The sequence below is a fragment of the Bos taurus genome, chromosome 6, assembly GCF_002263795.3.
Source record: "Bos taurus isolate L1 Dominette 01449 registration number 42190680 breed Hereford chromosome 6, ARS-UCD2.0, whole genome shotgun sequence".
Classification (NCBI taxonomy): domain Eukaryota; kingdom Metazoa; phylum Chordata; class Mammalia; order Artiodactyla; family Bovidae; genus Bos; species Bos taurus.
Window position 1 is genome coordinate 55743334 of NC_037333.1, and position 17463 is coordinate 55760796.

General features: G+C 38.5%; 1 protein-coding gene across 1 annotated transcript in view; it reads left to right on the forward strand.

The window, feature by feature from the left end:
* Positions 1-17463, forward strand: part of DTHD1 (death domain containing 1) — an 84324-nt gene that overhangs the window by 62630 nt on the left and 4231 nt on the right. The window contains exon 9 of the mRNA XM_015471609.3: positions 12829-12886. Within this exon, the coding sequence (XP_015327095.3) occupies positions 12829-12886 (58 nt within the window). The remainder of the gene's footprint in view (positions 1-12828; positions 12887-17463) is intronic.

The window sequence follows — 17463 nt, forward strand, 5'->3', positions numbered from 1 at the left end:
CAGGACTGGAAAAGGTCAGTTTCCACTCCAATCCCAAAGAAAGGCAATGCCAAAGAACGTTGAAACTACTGTACAATTGCACTCATCTCATACGCTAGCAAAGTAATGCTCAAAATTCTCCAAGCCAGCATTCAACAGTACATGAACTATGAACTTCCAGATGTTCAAGCTGTATTTAGATAAGGCAGAGGAACCAGAGATCAAATTGCCACCATCTGTTGGATCATCAATAAAACAAGAGGATTCCAGAAAACATCTACTTCTGCTTTATTGACTACACCAAAGTCTTTGACTATGTAGATCACAACCAACTATAAAATTCTGAAAGAGATGGGAATACCAGACCACCTTTCCTGCCTCCTGAGAAATCTGTATGCAGGTCAAGAAGCAACAGTTTAAACTGGATGTGGAACAACAGACTGGTTCGAAATTGGGAATGGCATACATCAAGGCTGTATATTGTCACCATGCTTATTTAATGTATATGCAGAGTACATCATGCAAAATGTCAGACTGGATAAAGCAGAAGATGTATTAAGATTTCCAGGAGAAATATCAATAACCTCAGATAAGCAGATGACAACTACCCTTAAGGCAGAAAGCAAAGAACTAAAGAGCATCTTGATGAAAGTGAAAGAGGAGAGTGAAAAAGCTAGCTTAAAACTCAACATTCAAAAAACTAAGATCATGGCATCCAGTCCCATCACTTCATACAAATAGATGTGGGGAAACAATGAGAGACTTTATTTTGGGGGGCTCCAAAATCACTGCAGATGGTGATTGCAGCCATGAAATTAAAAGATGCTTGCTCCTTGGAAGAAAAGTTATGACCAACCTTGACAGCATATTGAAAACCAGAGACATTACTTTGCTGACAAAGGTCCATCTAGTAAAAGCTATGGTTTTTCCAGTAGTCATGTATGGATGTGAGAGTTCAACTATAAAGAAAGCTGAGCACTGAAGAATTGATTCTTTTGAACTGTGACGTTGGAGAAGACTCTTGAGAGTCCCTTGGACTTCTAGGAGACAAACCAGTCCATCCTAAAGGAAATCAGTACTGAATAGTCATCAGAAGGACTGATGCTGAAGCTGAAGCTCCAATACTTTGGCCACCTGATGCAAGGAACCGACTCATTGGAAAAGACCCTGATGCTGGGAATGATTGAAGGCAGGAGGAGAAGGGGACACAGAGAAATTGGTTGGGTGGCATCACTGACTTGATGGACATGAGTTTGAGCAAGCTCCAGGAGTTGGTGATAGACAGGGAAGCCTGGCATGCTGCAGTCCATGGGGTCAGAAAGAGTTAGAAATAACTGAGCAACTGAACTGAATTGAATTATTGTAGGTATCCTTGAAGTTAGTGACCACGCATGTTATAATTGGGGGCTTCCCAGGTGGCGCTACTGGTAAAGAACCTGCCTGCCAATGCAGGAGACATAAGAGACATGGGTTCAGTCCTTGGGTTTGGAAGATCCCCTGGAGGAAGGCATGGCAACCTACTCCAGTATTCTTGCCTGGAGAGTCCCATAGACAGAGGAGCCTGGCAGGCTACAGTCCATAGGGTTGCAAAGAGTTGGACACGACTGAAGCAACTTAGCATGCAAATAACTGAGTCAGTGTACCATACACCTGAAACTAACACAGCATTGTCAATCAAATACAAAGTAAAATTTAAAAAAAACAAAAAAATAGGATATTACTTTAGGCACAAAAGATGTCATTTCATGTCACTCTTTCCATTTTTCACTTCAAAATATGTTTTATTATAGTAAGGATTTATAATTTTCCTGACTTCTTTTTTACTTTCAGTTTGGTTTTATGGGTTATCATGGTGAACCTGCAGAAATTTCACCCAACAACTTTGTTGAATTCCCTAATTTTACCCATATTTGTTATTTTAAGCTGGAATGGAAGGCACAGTGATGATATGATGTTACTAAACAAATCAGTGCTGAACCCAACCTATAATGGCTGTTTCCACTGCTTTATTTTTCACTCTAGTCTTTTTGGTGTATGTTCCTAGATCCCCTGGAAAAGGAAATGGTTACCCACTCTAGTATTCTTGCCTGGAGAATTCCATGGACAGAGGAGCCTGGCAGGCTGCAGTCCATGGGGTCACAAAGAGTCGGACACAACTGAGTGACTAAACACTTCACTTAACACACTCCTAGCATGAGGTTACCTTACTTAACTATGGCGCCATCCTAAGATTCCTGAAAGCCTATAATAAGGGCGAGTCCTGACCAAGATTGAAACTCTGAGCTTCTTTCTATCAGAAACTCGATAGTCTGCAGCTGCTGAACCCAGGTGGGCTATGAGACCGCAGGGAAAGGGGTTGTCTCCAATACCATTATGTCATGAAACACTTAACTTGTGTCTCACTATATATAAAGTTATAGAATTTACCTTATTTACAAATGGATCTTTTAAAATTAATTTTTATTGGAGTAGAGTTGCTTTATAATATTGCATTAATTTCTACTGTATAGCAAAATAAATCAACTGTATGTATACATATATCCTCTCTTTTTTAGATTTCCTTCACATCTAGGTCACCACAGAGCACTGAGTATGGAGCTCCCTGTGCTATATGTAGGTTCTCATTATTTATTTCATACATAGTATCAGTAGTGTATATATGTCAATCCCAGTCCCCCAGTTCATCCCACTGCCCTTCCTTTTGGTATCCATTTGTTTGGTCACTACATCAGTGTCTCTGTTTCTGCTTTGCAAATAAGATCATCCATACCATTTTCTAGATTCCACATACACGTGTTAATATAGGATATTTGCCTTTCTCTACAAATGGATCTTTGGACAATCATTTATTGTATTGTAATCTGCGAGGTATCAAAACATTTCTGATACAAAATGAGACTCTAGTTCTATCAAGAATTGTGTGACAAAATTAAGTGACTTACTGAGCACACACTCTGTACAAGGAATTCAATGAATCTATTCCATTTTATTTCATCTAAAGTATGTTACACATTGTATTTCATATAAAGTTCACTACACATCTAGGAAGGAGACAAGATGATGACAGAAATTTTAAAGTTTAGGGAACCAAGTCATGAATTGACTCAGGGGTCAACAACTGATAGAATGAAGTTTAGACTCAGTCTTACCCAAGAGCCCTCAGGTTCAAGCAGCCTTGTATTAAGGAAAGCATATATTTTGGAGTTCATCAGAGTGGTATTGAGCCCACAGTTCCCTCGCTCTGAAGTCTCAGCCACAAGGCCTCACTACTTTTAAGCCTTGATAGTCTCTTTCATCCAAGAGGAAAAGAGTAAGAACTCCTCATCTTCCTCACAGCATTTTGGGGAAAGATAGACGAGATAACCCAGAAGAACACACTTTGTAAATAACTCTGAAGCAGGCTCAGTTTTGACAGTTTCAGACAAGCCTGATAAATAAGTGCTGAGATTCATCCAACTCATAAGAGTATTTGCATAGAAGCTGAAGTGATTCCTGGAGTAAGAAATTAAACTGCATTCACTGCTGAGTCTGAAATAACTGAATATGAGATATGACTTGACAGAGTTCTATTTGCAGGGGACTCAGAGTATGTTTGCTCTCCCTACACACATATTTATATATATTAGAATATAAATAATTTTTTATTAAAGACATCTAAATATATACCAAATATTCTATGTTAAATGTGTCACATATTAAAATATATTTAAAGCATACAGGCCATCAGATGTTGAGAACAGAGTACTATAATTATTAATGAAATCTGATTCTCAGTTCAGCCCCTTGTCCTAAGGGGAATGATTTTAATTTAAAAACAGAAGACATATTTAATTGAGTCCTGTGACACAACAGGGCAAAGTTCATATTACTGTAGTGTCACGTAACCCAAGGGGTAGGGAGACGCTTACTTCATTCTATCACATTTTACCACACAATTTACACACCAGGAGAGCTCAGAGTGGTCACTGATGGAGAACTGCTTTGCTCAGGAGAAAAGTAGGAGAGATGATGGGCTTCATGTGGAGCAGGTTAGAATGGTATCACTGCTGAAGGATCCAGCAGAATGGTAGTGGGGTTGCAACAGAACAAACCCACGGTAACCACTGATATGGAATAACTGTGCTTACGTGAAACCTTGGGAGCAAAAGCGTGGCGTGGGTAGAACACTCATGGCACTACTTGGGATATGCACAGGAAGGGGAACTGCTGTGCCCACAAAAAGGGCTTTGATGGTTGTGTCGCCTGGCTGACCACTGTGCTGAACCTGGGGGAACGTGTGGATACCAAGAAAGGAAAGCCCATAAGACTGCCAGAAATACCTGGATGGGACTTTGCCAGAGTTGGAGTTTCTATGTACGCACCAGAGTTAAGTCATCTGTGCAACTCCTATGAAGCAACTTTTGAGTGAGAAATTAATTTATTACTGTACCTCTATAGCATTGGTTGTGTAAGAAGCAATCAGAATCTCACTTTGGCCCTGACATGATATTAGAAATCTCCATCATTTCTTGGATAAAGATATGTGTTTCATTCTTCCATGCACTGCTGGGATACATTTGGAATGCTAGGTGATAACTGATGTTAAGTCCAACTCAATGGTGCTTTTCTAACTGGAGCCACCATACTTCGGAATAAGAACCATCTGTGTTACAAATTTGGCCTTATCTGAGACCAATTCAAAGTATGAACTTAATTTTTGCCTTTTTCTTAAGATTCATTTTCATGAATGCTATGGTTTGAGAACACAGCCTTATTTTCTCAGTGAGTAGAAGACAAAGCCCCTTGATGAGAGTGTTGGGCAAGGGTGAGGTAGAAGTCTTGCAAAGAGTGGTAAATGTGTGCAATAATTTCTGTAAGCAATGGTGGAAGAGGTCTTCAGAGACATATAAAAATATTGCTGAGCAGTCCCAGTCCCCATCTGAAACAACAGACTTTAAATTTGTGGTGATAACAATCTTCATAATTGTCCACTGAGAATCCCCAAAGCTATGAAGAATTGAGGCTTGAGGGTATGGTGTAGTCACCCTGTGGTAAATAGAAGCACTGATATAAAAGAAAACACAGAAAATGATACAATAGGACCTACCAATATACAACTGTAAAGAAATTTAACAATGGTTAAAGAAGACAGCTTAAGTCATACAAGTAAACTTTGTTTAAGACTTCATGAAGTGGATAGTCTCCTTTCAAAGAACTACAAAATGGGGCAAAAGGTAAGAAACCTTTATAAGATAAGAAAAAGAGCAAGGATGAGACAAATAGAAAATATCCGATTCGCTGGGGCCACAAAGTCACCCTTGATGGGCGTGAGAAGGCTGGACTGGGCTTGGCCTTTATGGACTGGCCGACTGGATACACTGCATGTCTGGTCAAGCAGAACATTTATGAGGACATGAATGTTTTCTACGTTTTGCTTTGCTGATGTGGCATCCTGGGAAGGAGTGTGGATTCTTCTTGGGCCTACAGATTTATTTCAACAGAGGCACTGTCCTGTAGGGAAAGAGATCATGACACTGAGAGCTCCAGTTGGCCTCTGGGTCTCCATGTTTCACGGCTTCTGTGCTCATATCCATTCTGTGGTTCTGAAGAAGCAAAGAAAGACAGCTCTTGGGCATCATGGAACTAGAGGAACCAGAGAAAGTGGAAGTGCTGCAGCCTGAGGAACATTTCGAGCAGTTTCTGTTTCCAGTCATCAGTGAGGTGCAGGAGGCTATTGTGCCTCGCACTGGCGTGCACAGAAAAGCATATGACATAATAGGATCAGGCTGTAGGAAATGGGCAATAAATTCTTCCAATAAAACACAGGTGGAAAGCCTTGGGAAAAGCACTCTGAATTATTTTCAAAATCAATGGAGTCAAGGGCAGAGTGACCAAAAGGTGCAAGAAGGAGGAGAAGGCAAAGGAGATTGCAAAGATGACAGAGACAGATGTTGGCTGACCTAGTCAGGCAGGTAAAGAAAAGCAATTGTTGTGAAGGAAGGTCAGCCATTTATGTCTAACGGATTCTGGTTAAGCAGTGGAGATTGGCTGAGACCCTGAGGAAGCTGAAATCATAGAATCTTTTGTTTCCTTATTTTCTGTCTACACACTGTCCTCACTTACACTAATGTCCTGCTATGGTCTGTGGTTAATGACCTCAATATGAGTTGTAACTAACTGTTAAATAATTTTGTTTGAGGAAGTAACTTTTGTTTGGAAAATGCCCTCACATATGAGAATTGGTGATAAAGGCTCTTGCAGGAGTAAGAGAAGCTGCAAGCCTTCTGTAAGGAATCTCGCAGTAGCTACATTTGTTTCTGGGCTTTCAGTTATTTCTAAATCTCGAGGTGCTTTGCTCTTTCTTGTGTGACCAGCTAGCTCCCAGGAATATTGAGTATGTGCTGTGCTGTGTGGCTCATGGGACTCAGAGCTGGAGTTCTGTAGTTCTGGAGGTGTCTGCCAAAGGAGCGGTGCTATTTCTGAAACATGATTTCATGCAGCAACTGCTAAAGAAGCTGTGCAGGGGACCAGACTCTTACAGGGAGTTTGAATATGGTTGACTTGGCTAAGACTGATGAATCAGAAGAAGGGGTAGAGGATGGTATCGTCTGTGTTTTGGGACTTTAATTTCTGTGTAAGACCTAAGAAGGAGATATGTATTTTGTTGAAAATTTAAATTTTGTGTGGCACACTATCTGATGTAATCAGTCTGGTCATTTTGTTTTGATAGCCTAACTCAGCTTTTTTGACATGGTGGTTTCCATGTCAAAAGATGGAAGAGTCCTTGTCAAGATCTCAATAGGAGATGAGCTCTTGGCATTCTGTTCAAGTTGATATTATACCTGGATGCATTTCAGGGGATTCTGGACATAAAATAAAAGAGGTATTTGCAAAGGCCCTTGAGAGGCTAGGGAAGGAAAGTGAAGACTATCTGCAATGGGCCCTAACCTGGACAGGAAACAGGTATCTTCAATGTTCCATAAATCACCCAACAATAAGTTCATTTGAGTAGCCAACCTGACAATTATTTGAAGTCAAAACTTTACCATGAGGGGAAATATTATTATGGTAATAAAAGTAATTATTTTATTGACAATAAAAGGATACAAAAATTACCAAAAGTCTAACTGGGGAGGGAAAACAAACATATACAAGTAATGGTATGAGTGGCATTGATGACAGCACAAGACATTAAGAGATAAATTGACTGATGGTACATAAATTCTCAAATAAGAAACCAGGAACCAGAGTAGTTGATAAAAGAGGTGGAAATGATCAGTGGTCTTGAAAACATGGTAGGATATGAAGGAAGAGATCATTCAAGTCAAGAGAAAGTATCACATAAGTTAAATAGTTCTTACTACCCTATGTGTACGTGTCAATACCATATAAAGCATGGTAAAGAATTAATATAGGAACAAGGTACTTTATTGGCCCTCAAAGAGATGATAGTCTAATACGCAGAGCCCAGACTGATCATGGCTGGTTTCTGGAGTGGTGAAAAGATACAATGAAGGGAAACTTTTAGGTGCATCACTAAAAATAATGTTGGATAAAATAAAGGATGTGCTCAAGTTAATATTTTTGTTGTTGCACACAAAAGACCAAGTTGGTATAAGCTCAACTAAAAATGTTTCCTACGTTTTAAAAATTCAGTCACAGGGTTGTACTTAAGGAACATGGAGACAATAGACTTAAAAGCAGGGGCCTGTAAGACTCAAGACACAATACCCCTTCCAGGTGTAAGTGACTGTTTTTAGTTCCAATCTTTTAAAAACACTTCCAAGTCAATGAGAGCTGTGTTGTAACAAGACATAGTTGTATATATTTGAATTATTTATACTTGTATACTGATGGCATATAGTGAAGAAAAAACTGCCGCATAAACCCTACTGCACCCTTCTACAAGGTATGTGTGTAAAACTGAAAACTTGAGAGTCAGGTTTAGATTTGCTAGACAGCCTTATTGAGAAGTAACATATTGAAAGTGGCATTTTAGAAAGTTTATTTGGCAAAATAAAGTCTACAGTATTAATGTAAGAGCAAGTTACCTGAGAGGAATAACAAACTTTCTCTAGCAAATAGTTGACCCTTAGGGGATGCAACAGAAGAGCATTTGTTGATGTGAAGAAGAGAAGAGAGATAAGTAGGGAAAAATCAGAGTCAATCCTGCCAATGAAGGCATCCAGATAACCCTGTGTAGACACAGAATCTGTGGGAGCGGACACTGTAGGACAAGCACTGGCTTCCCTGCTTGGCTTGGAGCTGACCCTGAGCACCAGTGACATTTTAAAGGTGGTATGCAAGGCAAAAATAGTGCACAGAAAAAAAAAATGGAATGAAAAGAAAAAAGAAAGAAAGGGGGAGGGAAGGAATAAGAAGGGTGTTTGAAAATCCCTGAATGATGAGAATATATGGGAGACCAGCATACTGCCTGGAAGTATAAAAGACCCAAGATTTCCCATGCATCCACAATTCACTGCTTCTGCAGTTGGGTTCCAGATAAAGAACATGGCTTGAATTTTCACATATTTCAAAAAATACACATACTTGACCACCAGAATCACTTTCAGTGCATCAAGTTGCTTCGAGCCATCTGTGAAGAAAGAATGACTGGAGGGGTGGGTGGTAAATTGTTTACACACAATAAAGAAAAAATCCAATGTGTACCTCTTGTCCTAGACTCAGTCCAGGCCATATGTCCATTGGTGGGAACGACAGAATCTGCTGCATGATTTAAACTGGCATTTCTCAATTTTTTTGGAGACGATTAAGTGCAAAGTTAATGCCTCAAAAATCTGTGCACTTCTTTTGAAATACTACAGTATCAATACTCTTGGATTTATATTTTTCTTATGTTGATTCTTAATCTCCTCCCATTAAAACTTCTTATTGTAAGTTTTTTTTTTTTTAAATTTCAGGTGTACAGCATTAGAATTCAATATGTGTATACATTACACAGTGATCACCACTACAAGTCTAGTGTACATTCGTCTTTGTACAGTTCACTTCCATCACCCATTTCACTAACCCCTCCAGCCCCCTTCTCCTCTAGAAACCACAATTCTGATACCTGGATCTGAGTTTGCTTTGGGTTTATTTTATTTATTCCTTTGGGTTTTTCTTTTGAGATTGGACATATAAATGAAATCATATGGTATTTGTCTTTCTCCATCTGATTTATTTCACTTAGCATAATACCTTTGAAATTCATCCAAGTTGTCACAAGTGGGAGAATTTCATTCTTTTTTATGGCTGAGTAGTATTTCACTCTGTTCTTGGGTTTCCCTGGTGGCTTGGATGGTAAAGAATCTGCATGCAATGTGGGAGACCTGGGTTCGATCCTTGGGTTGGGAAGATCCCCTGGAGGAGGGCACGGGAATCCACTCCAGTATTCTTGCCTAGAGGATCCCCACAGACAGAGGAGCCTGGTGGGCTACAGTCCAAGGGGTCTCAAATAGTTAGACACAACTAAGTGTCTAAGCACACAGCGCAGTATTTCACTGTATATATTTGTGCATGCTAAGTCACTCAGTCATGTCCAACTTTTTGCGACCCCATGGACTATAGCCCACCAGCCTCTTCTGTCCATGGGGATTCTCCAGGCAAGAACACTGGAGTGGGTTGTCGTGCCCTCCTCCAGGGGATATTCCTGACCCAGAGATCAAAACTGTTGTCTCTTATCTCTCCTGCACTGGCAGGCAAGTTATTTACTACTAGAGCCACCTGGGAAGCCTCGGGTATATATATATATACATATATCTATATATGTATATATAATGTATCTTCTTTATCCATTCACCTATCGATGGACACAGGTTTTTTCCATATCTGACAACTGTAATATATTGCAATAAACATAAGAGTTGACTCATTGGAAAAGACTCTGATGCTGGGAGGGAATGGGGGCAGAAGGAGAAGGGGACGACGGAGGATGAGATGGCTGGATGGCATCACTGACTCAATGGACGTGAATTTAAGTGAACTCCGGGAGTTTGTGATGGACAGGGAGGCCTGGCGTGCTGCGATTCATGGGGTCACAAAGAGTCGGACACGACTGAGTGACTGAACTGAACTGAACTGAACTGAAGGGTGCATCTATCTTTTCAACTTAGTGTTTTTATATTATTCATATAAATACCAAGAAGTGGAAATATGGTTAGTTCTATTCTTAATTTTTGAAGAACATCCATACTGTTTTCCATAGTGGCTGCACCAATTTACAGTCCCACAACAATGAGTGTTTTCTTTTCTCCTGTCCTCTCTAACATTTGTTATTTTTTCTCTTTTCAATAATAGCCATTCTGCAAGTAATATCTCATTGTAATTTTGATTGACATTTCCCTAATAATTAGTAGTGTTGAACATCTTTCTATGCCTGTTAGCCATCTCTATGTCTTCTTGGCAAAGTGTCTGTTCAGATTCCCTGTCCATTTTTAAATTATTTGTTATTGAGTTATGTGAGTTTTTAAAATGTATTTTATTTATTTATTTTTTTTAAATTTTATTTTATTTTTAAACTTTACATAATTGTATTAGTTTTGACAAATATCAAAATGAATCCACCACAGGTATACATGTGTTCCCCATCCTGAACCCTCCTCCCTCCTCCCTCCCCATACCATCCCTCTGGGACTAGAAATAATCAATGACTACAGTAAAGTTGCAGGATATAAAATCAACACACAGAAATCCCTTGCATTCCTATACACTAATAATGAGAAAACAGAAAGAGAAATTAAGGAAACAATTCCATTCACCATTGCAACGGAAAGAATAAAATACTTAGGAATATATCTACCTAAAGAAACTAAAGACCTATATATAGAAAACTATAAAACACTGGTGAAAGAAATCAAAGAGGACACTAATAGATGGAGAAATATACCATGTTCATGGATTGGAAGAATCAATATAGTGAAAATGAGTATACTACCCAAAGCAATTTATAGATTCAACGCAATCCCTATCAAGCTACCAACAGTATTCTTCACAGAGCTAGAACAAATAATTTCACAATTTGTATGGAAATACAAAAAACCTCGAATAGCCAAAGCGATCTTGAGAAAGAAGAATGGAACTGGAGGAATCAACCTACCTGACTTCAGGCTCTACTATAAAATGTATTTTAGATATTAACCCCATAGATAAATAATATCTTCTCCCATTTAGTAGGTTGCTATTTCATTTTGATAACAGTTTGCCTTAACTCTTCACAAGTTTTTTTTTTAATTTATGTAGTCCAATTTGCTTATTTTTACTTTTCCCTTGCCTTTGAAGTGAGATCCACAATGTTACTGCCTATGTTTTTGTCTAGGATTTTTATGATTTCAGATCTTACATTCAGATCTTTAATCTATTTTTAGATCAGGAGCTTTCTATGCCACCATCTTGCTTGTATGCCTTAATGGATATTTTATATACATGTCTATGTAGTATACATGACAAGAATACCTACAAAATATTATATTCTGATTTAATAAATTAGTGCTTTTAATGAAGCAGTTTACAATACATTAATATAGAGTTCTACATCATTCTTGTATCATTGCTATGAGAAGACTTTTTAAAAAATCAGTTTTATTTTGAAATAATTATAGATTTACAGGAAGTTGCTAAATATAGTACAGAGAGGTGCTAGATATTCTCACCCAGTTTTCCTCAGTGGTTACACCTTACATAACTATAGCAAAATATCAAAGCCAGGAAGTTGACATCAATTAAACACGTGTATATAGTACTGTTACTGTTTTATCAGATGTGTAGATTTGTGTAACCACTGCATTCAAGATATACAACTGTTCTAGCATTACAAAGACCTACCTTGTGATATCTTTTTATAATCTTCTACCACCATCCTAACCCCTGGAAATCACCCATCTATTCTATATCTTTGTAATTCTGTAAGTTCAACAATGTGGTATAAATGGAATCAGAATATATGACCTTTCGAGACTGAATTTTTTCACTCAGCACAACTCTGAAGTTCATGCAAGGTGTTGCATTTATCAATGACTTATCCTCTTTATTGTTTAATTGTATCCCACCTTGTGGACGTTCAATAGTTTTTTTAGCCATTCACCTTAGCTATTACAAATAAAGTTGCTATGAATATCTGTGTACAGTTTTCTGAGGGGTGTGTGTGTGTGTATGTGTGCATTTTATTAAATCATGTTTCAGAGCTGAGGCTGAGGATGGAAATAAACTGTCCAGAGCACTGAACAGGTTTTCAAACATATATTTTAACTTACTCTCTTGTGCTATTTTTCCTGATTCTATATTAACTGAAAACAAACCATTCTGTGGACAGTGTAGAAAAGTAATGATTATATATTTGATTTCTTCTTGACAAAATATTGATTCAGAATAATATTGGCTTAAAGACTTGGTTGTTTTTAGCATTATGTCTGCACATTGATTCACTCATTTATTCACAAAAACTAATGTTTGAATACCCACCAGGTACCAGGCCTGATGCTGAGTGTTGAGCAAGGTGCCTGGTCCGCAGGGGCTTTTACTAAATATTATGTTTGTATCATAGAGGTAGCTTGCTCTTTGTTAGCTGTATTAACAGTTTTAAATTTTAGTTTAGAAAGTGTTTATTCAGAGTTAATTAAACTGCTATAATAATATTTATATGCGTATTCCTAATTTAAATTTTCTGAAAGATTTGTGTTAATATATGTTGCCTTATCTTGGGAAAGCAACTGCTGACTGAGCATGCAGACAAAAATACACAATGTGATTTTGCAAGGCATGCAATTCAGGACTTTTCCCAAACAGGGGTGAAGTTCAGAAGGACTTTAATGTGTAGCTTGTTCACAAATTAATGATTTCTTCTGCTTATTCTGTGTCCCTTTCTCCCCAAAGCATGAAAAATTAATCAACCGTCCACAGAGTACCAAAAGAATTTCTACAGATCCACTCGGTAAGAAATATTTGCTGTGTCCTCATTATGATAGTGCTCTTTCCTTCTTATATTTTATATTTTATGTGAATCTTAGGACAAACAGAGAACTTTGCTATTAACAATAATTTGCTAAATAATCATTTCTTATCAGCTGAATAAATAAGTTTTCCTTTATAAGTCATGCACATAGGAACAAAATTCTTACATGGAGATGTAGTTACACTTTTAGTAAAGTCTATAAGAAATATGAATTCTTCTAAGTACTGTTTAACTAAGGGAACTAGTAATTGCTTTATTTGGTCAACAAACTACTATGGTTTGTTCTTAAATGTTGACTATTAGGTTTTGAATCTTAAAATAGATCTTAAATAGAGGTATATATAGAGGTATGAAACCACAAGAGAAATATAAAATTTGACTGCGGTTATGTCTAATTCAGCTACATAACAATGACACATATTTCAGAATTTGACACTTTTATTCTATTTTAGTCTCTGAAACAATTCATTTTGTGATGCTAACAATTACTATTGTGACAATTTATAGGTCTTCAAAAGATATCAGTGAATATGTCTTGACTATTGTGTCAGTCTCCCAACTGATGGCATAACATTTCGTTTAGGGGTTTTCTTTGTGGAAGTGTATAAAAACTTTACAAGCTGCTGAATTAAATTATAAGTAGGTAGGATGGGCATAAACCTTAGCATTATACACTCTTTCAGAGGCAATAAAATTGATATTTTCAGTGAGAGCAGGATATAGAGCAAAAAGAAAACATGAAAGCCCAAACCCCCAAAACCAAACAAAAAATCCCCACTGAAACAACAATAGTAGTAGATGAAAACCGAGCAGGGTGATAATGTTAACTTTGAAGAACTTGGTGTTCAAATAAAAGCTCTCCCACTCCCCCTGGTAACAACCAGCAGAGAGGACAAGGGTACAGGGATCTTTCTTAAGTGTACCAGGGAGTCCTAAACTGCTATACAATGTGGTCTTGCATGGCCAATGCCATCTGAGCTGCTGCAGGATGATGGTAGATGAGGTTAGAGCAGGATACAGTTATAAACAGCCTTAAATGCTAAGTTGAGAAGTTTAGACAATGAAGGAGGCCACAAGAGATGTATTAACAAGGAATGAACAAGATCAGATTAGACTTTGAAAACTTCTCTTTGTTAGTTGTGTAGGAGACTAAAGTCAGCCTACACTGATAGCAGGGGTATGAGTTATAACCCTGGTTCTTATAATTTTCCAGAAAAAAGAGGTAGGACATGATTGAATCCATAAGACTATAAAGTGGGAGAAACATCTGAGGTATGATTACAGTTACAGCCAATAGAACTTGAGTATAGGTGATAAGATATAATAAGCTTTGAGAAACTGGGATAATCTTATGTGTGTTTAGTAATACTAAGCTGTAAAGTGAAGTGAAGTCGCTCAGTCGTGTTCGACTCTGCGACCCCGTGGACTCTAGCCTACCAGGTTCTTCCATCCATGGGATTTTCCAGGCAAGAATACTGTAGTGGGTTGCCATTTCCTTGGAGTGGTCCCATTTACTAAGATAGTGAATAGAGTAAAGGATCAGGTGGAGGGAGGGAAAAACTAAAGTTTATTTCAATTTTAGTAATGTGGAATTTAAATTGGCTATACTATAAACTGGTAAAGATAACCAGGAGATGAATATTGCTGATGAATGTGGGTTTGGTTTCAAACCATCACAAAAAAGCAAATATCATGATAAAGTCACATGAATTTTTGGGTGTCCTAGTACATACAACGGAGAAGGCAATGGCACCCCACTCCAGCACTCTTGCCTGGGAAAGCCCATGAATGGAGGAGCCTGGTAGGCTGCAGTGCATGGGGTCGCTAAGAGTCGGACATAACTGAGCAACTTCGCATTCACTTTTCACTTTCATGCATTGGAGAAGGAAATGGCAACCTACTCCAGTGTTCTTGCCTGGAGAATCCCAGGGACGGGGGAGCCTGGTGGGCTGCCATCTATGGGATCACACAGAGTTGGACACGACTGAAGTGACTTAGCAGCAGCAGCAGCAGTACATATAAAAGTTACATTTACATTATACTCTAGTCTAATTGTGCAATAGAGTTATGTCTAGAAACTAATGTACATACATTAAAAATACTTCACTGCTAAAAAAACATGCTGACCATTTCTGAACCTTCAGCAAGTCATAATCTTTTTACAATAGTAACATCAATGATCACAGATCACCATACCAAATAAAATAATGAAAAAATTTGAAATACTGTGAGAATGACCAAAATGTGACACAGAAACACAAAGTGAGCAAAGATGTTGGAAAAATGGCACTCATAGATTTGCTTGACCCAGAGTTGCCACAAATCTTCAATTTTCAAACAACAACAACAAACAATGCAGTATCCATGAAGGGCAATAAAGCAAAGCACAAGAAAACAAGGTGTGCCTGTACCAGGATTTAGGAAAACAGAGTTGAAGATACGCTAGATCTGGAATATTTCACATAGAGGAGATGGTTATGGCAGTTGGTGAATTTCGAGGGGAGGGGCAGAAATAGAAGGGGCCTGAGCTAGGAAGCAGTAATTCAGCACAATTAGGAGGAGGAAAGTCAGCACAGAGGGAAGAGAGAGAAAAGAGGAACACCAGGGCAGGCCATGGAACCCAAGGGAAGAAGTAAAATGCTATGTGGAAGCTGGAGAAGATGCAGACTAAGAATCAGTTGCTATAAGTATTATCTAGGAGGGCTCTAGAAAGATTGGAAAGAAAAGCTTAAACAGAGTTTTAAAAGAGGATATCAATATCCTGTGATAAACTATATGGAAAAGAATATGAAAAATAATGTATATATATCTGAGTCACTTGGCTGCACAGTAGAAATTAACACATCATTGTAAATCAACTATACTTAAATAAAATTAAATTTTTTAAAAGAGGTTATATAACCCCAAAGCAAGGGCCTAGGAAAGCATTAATATTGATGGATTTAAGGCATCAAATTTACGTTAGGCACGAAAAGGTTTTATGGAAAAGGAGGGAGAGAGCGAGCCTGGGAGCTAGAAACAGTAGGAGAAACAAGGGAAAGGAAAGCCTGAGAGTACTTGTGGGAAGCCTGGAAAGAATCTGATGGAAGAGTGGTTAAGGGAATGGTGTGGAGGGAAATTATTTGATGAAAAACACTGTGGGGATGGCACCCATCAAGCATGGTGGAGTGAGATTCTATAAGAAAGTGATTTTGAAATGAAAGTGAGATTATGAGAACTCAGGTCAAATGGCTTTGTGGAAAGTTAGGAGGAAGAGCCGCTGGCTAAGTGAAACACAGTAAGAGTGAGATTGAGACTTGATTGACACTGCTGTGGAAAATTTTAAATGGGAAACAGACTTTTTAATGAATTTGTAAGCTGCTAAAGACTTAAAATGTGTGCAAAACATAGAACTTGAGGATCACATTCTGTTTCTTTTATAACCTGGGATATCCCAGTAGTTGACTGCCATGTAAGTAAGACAGAATTGATGGCTGACAAATTGAGAACATTGAAAGCTAAAGAGGACAGCAGATTTTAAGGAGGATGCAAACCCATTATTGACATATAGAGCTGATTGTTATGGTAGTATGTGTTCAGAGGCAGACGGAATGGTGTGAGCATCAAAGGACTTGCTGTATTAGCAATGGGGCAAGAAGCATATTAAGTAGGAGCAAAGGAATAAAAGCTGTGTAGGTTTAGGGGGCAGTGGTTAGCAATAATACTGAGCAGGTGAAGCCAAGGAGACAGAATAATTCTGGCTGGTGATGAAATGTAAGGATTGGCCATGAAAGTCAGTTTCTAATATGGAGTCATCACACAGGTCAGTGATGTTGACAAGATTTAGAAATGAGGAGGTCAGAGGCGCAAATCGTTATCAACAGGATTGCTGATGACGGGGCCTGCCAACGGCAAGAGACAGATGATGCAGTCAGGGAGAAGAAGGCTTGTCCATGTGGCATGGGCATTAAAATGAATATATTGCAGGAAGGAAGTGGAATGTTGGTAAAGTGACAGTGGAGAGGACGGATGTGTTGGCTCCATTTCCTGAGTAGCTTTCACAGAAAAGTGGTATGATTTATAGTGTAAAAGCAGGTGCAATCTATGTGAGGAGGTAGATAGAATAAAGTAAAAGGTGGCAGACAGAGAGCTCTTTTCTGACACCAAACCAGGGAAACTGGTGCAGACTTCTGCATGAGTGGGAGAAAGTGGCTGTGATGCAGGTTAGAACTTACATGAGGAAGGAGAGAGATGGTGGGGTCTGAGGGGTTTTCTGAGAGTGAGGGCTACACAATAAAATAAGTAACAACAACAATAGAAAATTAGAATCATACATTTAAGTGGTAGCAGGAGTCACAGGGTAAGGGAAAGGGTAAGCTGAACATATAGGACATATTCAGAGATGTTTATGGTTCTAAATAGTCCAGAAACCAAGGGAAGGACGTGCAATGGATCTTCTATAGAACTCATCTTTGGAGAGTGGATCTTGGTGAGTTTATGTGTGTGTGTGTGTGTGTGTGTCTGTAGTTGGGGGACTGGGGTGTGAGGATTGCCTAACTGCTGCTATAGTTTATGTA